This window comes from Phalaenopsis equestris, unplaced genomic scaffold (assembly GCF_001263595.1).
Source record: "Phalaenopsis equestris unplaced genomic scaffold, ASM126359v1 Scaffold000301, whole genome shotgun sequence".
NCBI classification, from domain to species: Eukaryota; Viridiplantae; Streptophyta; class Magnoliopsida; order Asparagales; family Orchidaceae; genus Phalaenopsis; species Phalaenopsis equestris.
Genome location: NW_018164743.1, coordinates 975,613 through 991,207, shown reverse-complemented (window position 1 = coordinate 991,207; position 15,595 = coordinate 975,613). Strand labels below are relative to the sequence as shown.

The following is a 15,595-nucleotide window of genomic DNA, read 5'->3' as shown; positions in this document are numbered from 1 at the left end:
AATAGGTTAAATAGAAGAAGAAAGTCTCTTTGCTCCCCATATGTTGTTTTTGAAAGAAAGCGAAAGAAAGAACCCAATAAGGAATCGGTTGAAAATAAAGAAGAAGAAGAAGTGGTCGTAGACTAGGTAACCAAATCTCAAGAAGAGGTTGAATCTGTACATAAGGAGGAAGAAGCGCTCCAGCCAGTCAGTCATTATGTTAGTGAGGACTACCCAGACAAGGTATGGAATGTTAGGTTTAATTATTTAAGTTTGTTGAGTAAAGATTATGATTTGATTATATTACAGGTCCAGCCAGCAGCACAAGTAATCTACTTTCCTGCTAGAGATGAAATTCCTGATTATATGCGGGAGACAATTGATATATGTTGTAGAAAATATACCGACTTGTTAGTTCATCTAATTCTTCTTATTGTTCATCATTAATTTTGTAACTATTAACTAAAGTAATTTTATATTTCCAATTCAGGGGTGACCTATTAATTGACATGGGACATATTTCAGTGTCGCGACGTTATCTTGATGAATTTTTGGGAAATGGTTAGTTAGGCAATGAGCAGGTTGATTGTTTTGCCATGTTGATGGAGAATAAACGGTGTAATGCACCACACCCATATAGAACTTATCTATATGGATCGTCATGCCGCTGGGTAAGCTTATTAAGTTGTGTATATCAATCTTACATGACAATATGTTGAATGTTGTTATGTTCTTCATGGTGCAGTTGTATAGACAAAGTAATGTAAAACCCTTCGTCGAACACATTACAAAGGATGCTATCCAGAATACAGAATTAATAATGATACTTATAATAAATAATCAACATTTGATACTCCTTGTTGGGACAATAAATGAGAGTACATGGAGAGTTTATGACTCCTTACCCAACAGGATGCATTTGGACATCACCCAAAGCATTGTAAGTTATAATTATTTACAGATTGAGCATTTTTTGAGACACATTTAATGATTCGTCTTTAAATACACAGATTAAGCATTTCTTAAAGGATACCAGTGATGTTTTCGAGAATAATTTGATTAAATGACCAGTTGTAATGATCAGGGGAATACCAGTGCAAAGTAATAGTTATGATTGTGGTGTTTATGTTTGTAAATATATAGAAACACTTGTTAGAAAAGAGAAGGTAAATTGGGCGGAGAAAAAGGACTGGCAGGAATTAATGCATTTATACAGAGCATAGATTGTATACGACATTTGTAAATTTTCTTTGGAGAAATCACAGTAGGTTTCAAAGGTCAACATTTATTGCTGCTAATACGAATTTTGTTTGCCAAGATATACAATTTTGATTGAACTCATATGGTATGTGACCTTCATATGTGCCTTTTACATGATTTATAAATTTACGAATTATTTTTCTAAATATCATTATTTATGTCACTGTGACAGGTTGTCTGTTCACTAAATATTCGTCTAGGTCCTCCTGACTGTTAGGTTTGCTCAGTATTTAATATTGTTCATCCAATTCAGCTTTACAATTAATGTTTTATTTATCTTCCTTTGTGCAGATTGTTGGAACTGATGCCATCCTGCTGATGCCAGCTTGTCGATCGGACCTGATGACGGAGCTGATTTTTGGAAGAATTTACACATGGTGAAACATTTGATGTGTGTGTGGGGTTGTATGTGGCTGTGGATATTGTGGCTATTGTATTGTTGTAAAGAAAATGTTTGTTGTAAAAAAAATTTTATTATACTGTTCAAAATGTTTATTGTACTGTTGTAAATAAAATGTGGATATTGTGTTGTTGTATAGCAGCTATTGCATTTCGTTGCCCTATACTTCGTTGTTATATATAATGTGGTGAGAAATTTGTGTTGTTGATTAGCTTAGTAGTTCTTATAGAGAGAATGCAAGCTAGTTTAAATGTATATGTAAATCCATATTACAGATAACTGTTCACAGAGATTTGATCATGACAGGCGGAATTAAATGTATTATTACAGCTTTGTTTATTGCAGCTTTGCGGTATTCCATTCCATAAACATTCCTTAAATCTAAATCCATTTTGAACATTCTGAAGCTGGTTCCTCTTATATTTGCAACTCCCGATTTTATGAGCCACCGAAAAAAGGCTGGCCAACGTTATAAGAAAAATGATGTTTATGCAGTTCTTGTAGGGAGAATGAAACAGTCATCCATATTAACACCAAAAAGAATATTCTGTTAATTGTGGTTAACACCAACAAAAGGAGCACAACACAAATTATATCTATTTAATTTGTAGCTAGTATCAAAAATGATAACATCACCAAAGCAATCATAATCATGTCTGGAAGTGTCGTCACACCAAAAAATACTCTTTAGCCTACCACTCTCATCAATTTCGAAGTCCCACTCAAACATGGTATCATTAGCACGTCTCTCTGTGAAAAGTTGCAATAAAGCATTGGCATCGCCATTTTCAAGTCTACATCTCCTCTCTCTTTGAATGCAATTAAAGGCATCTATCTTGGTGCACTCCAATTTCTCAACTCCTCCAACTTCTCTGGCTAGAAAGTTAAATGCACCTCTAGGTCTTATTCCTGACTGTGTCATCGATTTGAAAACATCTGCATTCACTTCGCTTATCTTTCTACTAGACCGCAACAGTGCTTATCACCAGGGTTTGCTAAGGAGTAGTTATGAGACTCAATGAATTTTTTAACTGTCTAATTGCCTTCAGCATCAACTGCGTAACGAATCATAGCCGGACAACCGCTTCTTGTGTCTGCTCTTTTGTATTTAACAATTTGTGTGGTCTTCAACTCTTTCTTGAAACCTGCTCTCCCACAAACAAAGTCTTTCGTCTTAAGATTCTTGGAGTTAGGCCAGAACGTGTCGTGCTCCTTACGGACACTAAATCCGATATGATGAGCGTAAGCACAATATCCTTCGTAAGCTTCTTTTTCATTGTGGACAATCGTTTCAAGTAAAATATTTGCACTTTCATCTCTACATTTAGCTTCACCCTCATCCAACTACAAACAAATATAAAACTATATTAAACTATTATTAAACTACCCTACAACCCTAATTAGCATATCACAACAAACAAAACAAAAATCACAACTTTACAGACATTCACATCCACAATATTCTTATAATCATACAACAAATAAGATCACCCTAAAAAAAGACTACATTTTAATAAAAATTGAAAATCTCTACCTCAAAACACACAGAAAATCACCATAAAACACAGCAAGCTACACACCAACGAAAACACCCAAAAAAAGACCTAAACACACCAAGAAACAAAGATATCTCGGCAGAAAAAACACAGAAGTTTCTCTAAAAAAATACAGAACTCCAAACATACAACTAATATACCTCCAGTTTAACATCGACTTGTTCTGTGTTGGCTGAAAATATACCGTCTCCTTCCCTGTCAGAGACGAAATGTCACCTTGTGCGGTCCATCTTCAACATCAAAATGTAATAAAACAGTAAACTCTAGTTTTCTACTGCTTAAATAGCAGCATTCACGCGCTCTGATTTTTTAAAGAAGATTATCACGCGGTTATACTTAATTTACGGCTCCGTGATTGTGAAGGGTTCTCGCAGATTACAACCAAGTTACAAACCCGGGGTACCTTGCTTTGGATGTTACAGAAACGTTACACAGAAGGTACATTGGTCGGGCGGGGTGTAGAGATTACCATGGAGTTACACAGCCTCGGTACAGCATACAGCGGAGGTTACTGTGTCGGTTACAGCTCAGTTATAACTCTAGGTTACAACGCGCAGTATGAACTCTCGGTTATAGATCAGTTATAGCTTGTTTATTTTGCTAGGTTACACGGCGCTATGTTAGATCTCAGTTACAGCGAGGTTATAAACGCGGTTCATTCGTCTTGAAGTTACTGTAAGGAGGTCACAAGCATGTTATTAGAGCGGTACCGCGGTAATGACCCCCTCGGTTACAACTCTTGTACCACTCGGTTATAACTCGGTTATAATCGTGCGGGCCGGGTCGACGGGTCGCGTTTGATAAATGCGGTGCAACCGACATTGCTGATTTGTCAAGAGCCGATTGGAGGACGCAGGTAGCGCTGTGTACGTCGACGTACGCAAATTTTTTCCCAGTTATATTAGGTAAAAATTAACTCTGAATCAAATCTAATTAAGATGAAATTAGACGGTAAAATTTGAATTTTAAAAGTTTAAAATTTGAAATAATCCTGGCTTGTGTTCAGCCTGGTCGAGCTCGAATTGAGCCCGGGCTGAACCCAAACTCGTGCCCCGCTAATTAAAAGAAATGTGCATCAATTTCCGTGCAGTTTGCGCGAGTGTGGAACCACAGCAATATGGGTGTCTTTTCTAGCTAAAATTGACGTTACGGACGCGTCGGCGCGGTCCGTTTCGTCATCCGGGGTCGTCCGGACGAGTTTGCCGGAGGGCGAGTCAATTTAAGCCAAAATTGTGTGTGGTGCAACGAGTGTGTTGCTGAGTCACCGAGGGTTCACCTAAGATCGTATGATCCTGTAGGAACTTATTTTCGGGTCCTCTACATGCTGGTCCTTAGCCCTTGCAACTAAAAGTTGAGTGTTTGGAACCACTCATGCGAGTTCTTCACAAAAATGAGTAAAGAAGCGGTTTGAAGTTTTACGGGAGGTGGGCTCCATTACTAGTCCGCTATGATGGTCAACAAGGAACTCCTAAGGCTAGATTATGGGTTTTGGGAGTAGGAGACTAAAACCTCACTAAAATGAGGTCAACAGACACGTAGTAAACAGATCTTACAAACTTAGATTGATTCTTTAGCTCTTAGTACTTTGGTCCGACAACATTATTGGATTCCAACAACATATCTTTGTACATTTGTCAAAAAACATTATAGGATTGGACATAAAAATATTATAAGTTGGTTGAATCCTAGCAAATTTAAAGAGAGGAAAAATATTATGCAATTTACTGGGGAAAGTAAGAGAACAACAACTTAAATTCAACACTTGAAATTGTTGAACATATTCATTCTTCTATGTTTAGGTCCATCTTCATTCAAACAAAAGTAATTTAATCTTCTGCTCTATCATTAAACCTGTTTTCAGATACAATAAAATAATATAATCGTTTGCATGATTAATAGCATTTGAAGAGAAGAATAGTGTCTAGCAATCTATTCAGGTAAAAAGAAATTTAGAATTTATCACAATATTTAAAATTATAGAATAATTTAAACTAAACTTTCAATGGTTTTTGGGTTCAACTCAGTTCAAATAAAAACGAATCCAAATATCACCTTAAGATCTTGTGATATATTTGTCCAAGTAGGCCCCCTTAAGTTGGGGTAACTCTCTGATTATAATTTTCAAACTATAGTTGCATTATGTACTTCTTTACTTTACCAAAAAAGCTAACAGCAATTTATAAATGGTAAGTTTTTAGGAATTTTATATCCCGTTGATGTTATATTATTCGGTAATCCTTTTTTTTCTGGTGAGCTCAAAGGGCAACATGCGTGATTCGAAACCACACCCTCATGGTAGGAAACTACACCCTCAATCACTATGTTGTGAGTATGTGGGCATTTGGTAATCCTTAAAGCCTTTATTACTCTTGATGTTGCTTTCCTTTAAGTCTCATTTGAGCAATTTCAATGATTTTATGTCTGAAAAAACTAAATAATGGTACAAATTTTGGATAAAAGTTCTTATGCATCATCATTGTCATCAACATGTTGATTCATGGCCATGCAATATATATGGCCATGAATCAACAGGTTGATAACTATGATGATCCAAAATTTGTACCATTATTTAGTTTTTTTAGACATAAAAATATATATATGTGCACACTAATTTATCATTCTATAATGCAAGGTTAAGTCATTGTTTGTTTCTGCATTTTCCCTGATCATATTCTTATCCTGCCTTGATTTGTCATATCTTTTATCCACTCTTAAAGTCCTCATACTCTTATAATTCCAGGGACAAATCTTGTTGGAACTGATCATAACAGCTATATGATTACAGATTATGTCATCTTCAAATGTCTCATATTCGTCATTCATGTGAGAAAAAAATCGCTAAATGAGATGAATTTCCAACTAGATAAACAACAACAGACATATACCTGAGCATCTGTGACTTTGAATAAACGCTTCCAAGGAAGAAGAAATTTAGAGGCTTCACCGAAGACGAGAGTGGAAACATACACAAGCTTTTGAAATGCCTGCATGAAGATCAAAAAACTGATAACTAACATGGCAGTATGCATCTCAATCATCTTAAAATACTAAGGGCTTGTTTGGGATTACTTCTATTTTTTTTATTCTTTTCTTTTTTTATGCTTTTATGCTTTTATTTTAAAAAAATATATTTAATTGGTCCTTTTTTTCTTCAAAAACAAATTAGTTTGTTTTTTAATAAAATTCAAAACACCTTAAAGTTTAGTTTTAAAAACAACTTAAACATATTATAACATATCAAACATGTTTTATATCAAGTAAAAAATATAAACAAAACAAAATAAAAAATAAAAAATCAAAAGAGATCCCAAACAGCCCCTAAATGTCATTCCATTTGAAGTAGGCCTAAGAGAAACCCACGCGACGCTGCTCTACATCAGCTTCACGGTCTCCCGTTTCCAAACGTTGCCTAAAAATATGCCTTCCAATCTACATAACCAACAAAATTTGAAAAAAAAAAAACACTTAAATCAAAAAGAAATTACAAAAAATAACTTTTAGTTTACAAAATGCCTGAGGGCATAAATCCTAATGAAGTAGAAATAATAAAATAGCACACCTCCATGTGGACAGACGCAGCATCAGGATCATCAATTCCAAGAGCATTTTTGAATTTGATGATTCTCTCAACCTCGTTGCCCTTTAAATTTTCAGCTCCGGATGGGAGAACGGATGATACAAACCTGAACAAAATAATCCAAAAAATCAGTGAATTAAAATTTATATGAACGGAAAAACAAGATGCTTATATTTTCACAGCATAGTAATTTGATGAACAAAAAACTTCAAGCAAATGTTAAAAAATCAATACACCCAAATGAGTAAATAGTGATATTTCTGGACACTTTACCATGCATCCATTGGTTTCAAATAACAAATAAATGAAAGATAAGTATGCAATTCTCGAAAAAACCGCTAGCCAAGATTAGCAAGAAGATTTGCCAATTTAATTTTTCACATAATTTGGTTCATTTAAGATGAAATTAGTCAGTCCCCGTATTCTAGTTATATACATAAATAACGAAATTGACCTATATATTCGATCAAATGTAAGAGGAAATTGACAGTGCCATTTCGACATACCTACTGTACAAATCACGCAGTTCTTCTCTGAAGGCCTCATCTTGTCTGCTGACACCATATCTCCCCATATCTCCAAAAAAAAAAAAAAAAAAAAAAAAAAAAAAAAAGTCTTGTCTGATTTCCATATCTGTCCCATCAAGCAAAGCAAGAGGAAAGAAATTTACAATGACGGAAACATAAGATACTCCAATTACTACAATTTTTAACGCTACGAACATAAAGACTCCCCTTCTATCAAAAGCAAAAACTAACTGAAACAAATTCTTGGTTAGGCGAGTCCCTGGTGGACTTGATGTTTGGAGAAGAGTAACCAATAATGTGGAGAACTCTGAAGTGATTGAAAAATTCTTAGGATAAATGTGAGAGTGAAAAATGATACCATATTAGCCCTGAACAAGATTGGATTTTTAATATGATAATAGTGGCTCTTACCAATTGCCTTAAGCTTTTAGGATGTTAGCTTAACTTGGGTCCCAATGACAGGCCCGCCTAACACAATAAACGGTTTTTTTTTTTTTTTTATCTCTAATATTTAGAATTGAATATGGATACCAATACATCTCCAACTAACTTTTCAGCAATGGCTTCAATCTCCTCCTTCTTGAGCTCCGTAGGGTCATCATAACCAGTCACAATATTATGCAGATTCACCGCTGCAACCTCCGGAACAGTCGAATTGATAGCATAAACGGCAGCCCCAGCAGCAACACCGAGCGCAGCAGCTCCTCCAATCCCCACAGTCTTGCTACCTCCAAAGCGAAGCCCTAATCCAAACCCCGCAGCCAGAGCTGCCCCAGTAAACACAACATAACTCGCCAACCTCGCCGGCGGCGGCAAAGCATCCACAAACTTCTGCGGCACCGTTAGCTCCTTTGGGGAGCCGAACACTGGGGGCTTGCCGGAGGAAACTGCCTCCTCCGCCTCTGTGACGGCGGAGAGTCGGAAACGGTAGCGGAGGGAAGTGCGAGGGATTTTGAGGGACTGGACGCGGAGAGGATTTGGACTAAAGGGGGAAAAGAGGAGCTGGCGAGAAGCAGAGGAAGGGGAGGGAAGTAGGAGTGAGAGATCCATGATAGCGCAAAGCCGCCTCCTTGCGCCAGATGTTTCCCTTGATCTTGGGCGGGCGGAGAGGCGAAGGGGATAAGCTGACGGGGAAAATGTGAGGGCTTTGGAGGGATGAAAACGACCACGCTTGCATTGATTTACCAAGTGTTGGATCATAAATCATCGCAAGAGGAATGATGGGGACTGTTTCAATAACAGTATTATGATTAACTTGTATTTAAAATGTAGAGGTTTACATTTTTAGGGAAATTTAATTGTGTATTTAAATTTTCAGTTCTCTGTGCTCAAAATCTGTGCATGAAAAATGTGTAATTAGAAATATTTTTGTGAGAAATTTTAAAATTGTCTTAGTCTTGTGATGTTATTAAGTGTATTGTCAAACTCACCCGAGTCTATCTCCAAAGACATTGTCATCAGCTCTTATAATGTGGTTAGGAGCCATCCTGAAAATCATTAACTCTCATCTTGAGATTGTATTCGCATTATGTAGTCGCACATATTTTCACACCGTTTAATTCTTGATGCCCGGCCTTTAGTTATCGCCACATCTTCAATCTCACTAACCCCCAACGTCGCTATTGTCGTCCCTCTAATCACATTCACCCCATTAACAACTAACTAATACAATAATATACTAATTTGGGGAGTCATTTGCCCCAGGCGGTCAACAAATGTGGCTCGTTCGCTCAAGACTGGTTTGGTCCACTCATCTTTACCCTATGGGTGTGTATGCATGTACATATCTATATATATATATATATATATATATATGTTTTAGCTCAGTTTTTGCTTGGTTTTTCTATTAAAACAGTCGTCGGTATCCCGGTGTCCCCCTTCTCAGCCCTTCCCAACTGTTATCGTCAACAAAGTTGTTGTCGCCGCCCAGAAAATGACTCCTTAGCTATTTTATGGCAATCACCCTTCCCTTTCAAGCCCTCCAACATGATGTCAGTTTTTATAATCAGTCCCCACCTGTTGTTGACCCTTCCTACAACTATCTATATTATCGTGAGCCTAGGACAACATTCCCATTACCCTACTGCAACCTTTCTACTGCAATTCAGAGTTCAGATAGCCTCTATAACAGGTGGCCTTAGCAGAAGCACATCGGGAGAAGTGGGAAGGGCTCAATAGGGTACTGACAAGACAACCTAAAGTAGAGAAAAAACTTAAAGAGTAATATGCCTGAAACAATTTCAACCCATAAATACTTGTGATGCCACGGATATGGCCACGCGCGTTGCCTCCAGCTGCCTGATGAATCAAGCGGCATCCTTCACCGAGAAAGAAATTGTGGAGGAAGCCAGCGATGAAAAAATAGTTGAGGATTAGGTTGAGGATTTCCAACTTTATAGAGATGAAGAGAAAATTCTAGTTATAGAAAAAGTTCTACAAACATAACCATAAAAGGATCACTCATAGTTGAGGTGTTGTATCTTTAGCAATAAGTGTAGGATGAGAGGGAAATTTTGCGGCATCATCATTGACGAAGGAAGCTGTCAGAATATTGTCCCCACTTTCATGATGAAAAAGTTGGACTTGACTACACATAAACACACTCAGTCCTATTATGCAATTTGGTTGAAGAAAGAAAATGAGATACAAGTGGATCAACAATGCCTAGTAGAGTTATTCAATTAAGATCAACTGCAGGATTCATTGTGGTGCGATGTGGTGCCCATAGATTCCTGTCACATTTTGTTGAGAGATCGTGGTAGTTTAGTCACAAGATGCAGCGCGATAGATTCAAGAACATTTATGCTTGCTTGAGAGAGGGGAAAGAAATCATTCTCTTAACCCATCAAGGATTTTGGAGGTGCAACTACACCTGTCAAGCATAAGCCTGAGGTCCCACGCTCCTTTTTTTTGTTAGTTTGAGAAGCCTTAGTTACTCTAGCCTTAGCTACCTTAGAGGGGACTGAAAAAGAGATGTATCCACTTGAGATTGTCTGGTCTTTGTTAGCTGAGTTGTAGGGGGTGATGACCGACAACCTTTAAGAGGGTTTACCACCACTGAGCGATATCCAACATGTCATAAATCTTATACCAAGATCAACGTTGTCAAATAGGCCCACATACAAGTTAAGGCCAATAGAGTAGGATGAGTTACAACAGTACGTGTAGGATATCATTACCAGGGGATTGATGAAAGAGATCACCAACTGTGTGTCATTCCTATGATGATGATACCCAAGAAAAATGATGATACCCAAGAAAAATGACTCATGTGTGGTTGGGCATTGATATTCAAAATTTCAATAAAATCACCATCAAATATCAATTTCTTATCCCTCATCTATATGACCTACTAGATCAATTACATGGAGTCGTGGTTTTTTCCAAGATTGATATGTGCAATAGACACCAATGAGAATAGAATGAGATTGGGGGATGAATGAAAGACCTCCATCAAAACTAGAGATGTGTTGTATCAGTGGGCCTTCATGTCATTTGGGTTGTCTAATGTACCTAGCATGTTCATGAGGCTAATGAATCAGGTGTTCTGGTTTTATATTAAAAATTTCATGGTTGTTTACTTCAACAACATCCTCATTTATAATAGTTCAGAGAGGAAGCACTTGCAGTTTTTGGGGTTGGTTTCCAAGTTCGTGTTATTTCATGTCAAAAGAGGTATTTTTTTTGGGTTATATTGTATCTAATGTTGGTTATTTAATAAACCCTAAAAAGATAGATATGATCGTGAGTTGGAAACCCTCGGGTCCTTTAGTAAACTCAGTAGTATTTTAGGGTTAGTGTCCTTCTACTGATGACTCATCAGGAGCTGAAGCACCATTGCCACTCCCTTGATAGAACTTTTGAAGGGAGAGAATTTGCAGTTGATAGAGACAACCAAGTCAGAGATTGAAACCCTTAAGGAGAAGGTGACACAGTCTCCAATGTTAGCTTTATCAGACTCAATATGTTGTTCAAGGTGGAGTGTGATGATTATAATGCAGGAATTTGATATGTATTAAGCCAAGGAGGATACCTCTTAACCTTATTCAATGAGAAATTTAATGAGTTTTGGAGAGAGAACTCAGCATGAAACTATGAGTTTTACACTATTGTGAGATATCTTCGCCATTAGAGCCACTAAATGCTAACAAAGTAGTTCACTCTATTAATGAATCATGAGGTTTTGGAACAGTTAGAGCAAGTTGAAGGATATGCATGCTTCTTGGGTTGAGTTTTTGACATTGTTCAAACTCGTGCCCAAGTATGAGATGGGGTGTCAGAATTAAGTAACAAATGCTTTAAGTCGTGGTCATTTGCTAATTACCGCCATGTGTGCTAGAGTTGTGGGATTTTAGGTGGTGAAGGAAATGTTTGAGGTGAATGAGGATTTTAGGGAAATTGAGAACATTGTCAGAAGAGGCTCACATGGGCGTTCCACATATATGCTCTACCAGAGTAAGTTGTGTGTGCCCAGATGTTCATTGAGGGAAACTATCATCCAAAATAACAATAACAGGGAACCTGTAGGTCACTTAAACGAATTGTTCTAGTGAGGGAACACTTTTTTTCTGGCCCAACTAAGGAGATCCACGGAGCAGTACGCCCGATAGTGTTGAGTTTGCACCTAGCCATGACTCAAGGGCAAAATATAGTGTTATACACATTGTTATCGGTACTGAAGACTCCTTTATTAGATGTAGTATGAACTGTGTGATGGGTCTTTTGAGGATGTTGCGAAACAAAGATTTAGTGATGATCATGGTTGAGATGTTCTCAAAAATAGCTCATCTCATGTCGTGCCATCGAATGTTCGATGTAACGCATGTCGCTAAGTTATACTTCAGGGAAATCGTGAGGCTGCATGTGATACCCAAAAACATTATATATGATTAGAACATCAAGTTCCTCAATCATTTACGTAATACCGTATGGGGAAAGCTTGTTACTATACCTCAATTCAGCTCAACAGCTGATCCATAGAGAGACGATCAGACAAAAGTGGTCAGCATGAGTTTGGGAAGCCTCTTAAAGTGCTTTATAGGAAAGAACATTAAGTAATGGAATTTGATTCTAGCCCAAGCTGAAACCATCTACACATGTTTGTGATCTAGACTACGGGGTACACACCTTTCTAGATTGTGTATGAACACAATCCACTCATGAGGTTTGAGTTAGTACTAGTCTCCCTACAATAGAAGCTAGTACGGTTGCAGAGGCAAGTGTACCAAAAATTTAGAGGTAGCATGAAGAGATTTGGAAAGAAATCACCTAACATAATCATAAGTACCAGGTGCAGGCTAATAAATCTACAGAGAAAATGAACTTCCAGAAGGGAGATCAAGTATGAATCATATTAAAGTACGAGAGATTTTCCTTAGGATCACTTAGGAAACCCAAGCCAAGAGCAGATGAACCTTTCAGAATCCTCAAGAAGTTAAATGACAATGCCTACAAGATAGATTTTTTGGGAGATTATAATATTTTGGCTACCTTCAATGTGTTAAATTTGAATCCATAATATGATGAAAAAAAAGCTTCAACTTAAGTGGTTGATACTCCCTCACCTTGGGACACTAACATGGGGTATCTCTTGCCCCAGACACATGGAACCTGCCACATGTTCGCCCAGAACCAGCTCAATCTAGGCAAAGAAGAAACTTACTTGATCGTCCGAGCATGTGTTTCTTTTTTATTCACATCAAAACCCACTCCTCTTTACCTTATGTATATACATATGTTATTTGTTGTATTTTAGCTCATTTTATTTGATTTTTCTATCAGGGCAACCATCAACATCCTTATGTTCCCTCGAAATGTTGCATTCGAATATGAGAAGGTGCGCTGCTATAATTACTCATGAAGTGGTGTTTATCTCTCTTTCCTTTCTCCCCAAAACCTCTCCTCTGTTGTTTTTGTCACCAAATTTCATGTTGTCGCTCGAAAAACGATCTCTCCACTATTTTTTGACAGTCGCCCTTCCCTTCCAGGCTCTCTCACTTGACAGCAGCCATTCCAATGATCTCTCTCCTACTTCCAACCATTCCTGCAATTGCATTTTCTGCGGCGAGCCCCCCCACATCCTTCCCTCGCTCTACTGCAACCTTTTCTGCTACAATCACCACCCCATCACCTTGTCGTCGCCCACCTTCCAACCATCCGATAACCATCAAATGTCTTCCCTGTTGCAGACGCTACCTTCCATTGTTACCTCTCGACCATCTTGCCCTCCATGGTTCCTATTTCTATGTAAACTATAGCACCACCACACTCGCTCTAAGACTTAATTGAGTTTGTATCGTGCCTTTTATTATTTCTTAGCCTTGAGTGTATTTGATTGTAATCCCTATTTATTTTTTGGTGATAGAAGTTACATTTTTTGTTGCCTTAGGGTCAACTCCAGTATCATATAAATTAGATAAAAATATATATTAAAAATAACATGTTAAAAAAATTTTGATTAAATTTTACAAGTAAAAGTACCAAAAAAATCACTTGAATTTATTTTACAACCAACCAAACAACCTAAAAGATTTCAAACTCATTATGTTTAATTAACACTTCATTAACCAAGCACATATTTAAAATGCTCGAAAGCAGCCCCTTGTGATTAGATTCCCCAATTCTACGTTTTATTTTTCAATCTATGAAATATGACAAACTTAAGAGAAATTTAGAGGTTACCTCATTGTAAAAAAGAGTTCTTTGTAATTAGGTGGAGTTTAGTGTTTGTTCATATGCCAATTTGGGTTGTAATTGAGCCTAGCCAAGTTGAGTTTGCCATGATTTAGACTTGATTTGGTCAAATTATAAGTTGTTCATGTTCAATTTGAGCTTGAGATGAGTTTTCACATATATGTTTATACTTGACTTGCTTAAAAATTTTTATGTTCATACTTGATTTGCAATTGACTTCTTTATATTGATTAAAAAGCTAAAAATTCAAATTGTTCTTAATTTTTTCATAAAAATAAATTATATATGACTTTTTTTACATTCAACTTGTAAACAAGCTAAAATTTTAAATGGGTATTTCATTTTTTTATAAATCTATTAATAAATAATTTTGTAAATTATAATAAATAATTTTGTAAATTATAATAAATAATTGATTGGATAGATTTTGAACTAGCAACTAACTAGTCTATAATAAGTAAATAAAATAATATGAAAGTTATAAGTTTTTTTTTTGTAATCAAATAACATAAATAAGTATCAACATACTAGCTTGTTTAAATTTAAAAATAAAAAAAAATTACATTAAATTTACGTGGATATTGATATTAAATTATAACATATTACTATTAAATATATTATTAAATAAGTTATAATTAATAAAATTTTATTTGAATAATATGACATATAAGTATAGATCATTTAATAAGATACTTATTGAACCACAAATGAGTTTGTTTACGAATACTAACAAAAAAGTTTGACTATGTTTAAATTTGATTCATTTAAGCTCCGAGTTACTTGTTTTTTATTAATTTAAACAAATATGATCAAGTAGTAATTATTGTTGAGCTCATGTCAATCATCCTGAGCTCAAGGATTCCTTAATACAATTAATCACATGATTTAAAAATTACATGTAAGAAAATATATTAAATTCGTTGATTATTTATTTGTTATCATTAAAATTATGAGTCAACATATTTCTCTCAATATATTTTTAAAATTTTTTAATCATGGGCCTATCTATTATAATTTTTAACTATATCCTTTACCTAGAATTATCTTTGCAATAACATGGTTAACAATCATATTAATTTATTTCCAACCATTCTAAATTTGTGATAGAGGACTTATTCCTCCATTCTCATTCACAAATAGGTTGAAGTTATTTATGAGTTTTGTGTTATTCTTTGCCCTTAAATAAAATATTTTATCTTATTTTTTAAGAGGCTAATTAAGCAAAAAAAGAAAGCATGCTAATGTCGCATTATATATCTCAAGCTTCAGATGAGTCGACTGATGAGAACATATTATTATAAGTATTTTTGGACACGAGCTTTATATAAATATTATGGTCTCGTTTTGAATCACATTGTAATACATGTACATTATTACACTAATGTTAGTATATAAACACATTTAAAATTATGAAAACCTCATAACACGACTTGATAATTAATCCTTGTATTTCAAAATATGATCATTTTTACACAAAAAGTTACATGATAGTAATTCATGATAATCAATCTCTTGCTTCTTTATCAAAGTGAGATAGCATCATTTCTATACTTGATGTTCTATTGTGATGATCATTGACTTTGTATCACTTCATATATATATA

General features: G+C 35.8%; 1 protein-coding gene across 2 annotated transcripts in view; it reads right to left on the bottom strand.

Annotated features, from left to right (window-relative positions):
• Positions 1-8,512, bottom strand: part of LOC110025491 (protein TIC110, chloroplastic) — a 54,481-nt gene extending 45,969 nt beyond the window's left edge. For both annotated transcript variants that reach the window (XM_020725998.1, XM_020725999.1), the window contains exons 1-5: positions 7,850-8,512; positions 7,279-7,338; positions 6,755-6,878; positions 6,556-6,624; positions 6,081-6,179 (exon numbers count right to left, since the gene is read on the bottom strand). In XM_020725998.1, the coding sequence (XP_020581657.1) occupies positions 6,081-6,179; positions 6,556-6,624; positions 6,755-6,878; positions 7,279-7,338; positions 7,850-8,499 (1,002 nt within the window). In that variant the 5' untranslated portion in view covers positions 8,500-8,512. The remainder of the gene's footprint in view (positions 1-6,080; positions 6,180-6,555; positions 6,625-6,754; positions 6,879-7,278; positions 7,339-7,849) is intronic.
• Positions 8,513-15,595: the final 7,083 nt, after the last annotated feature.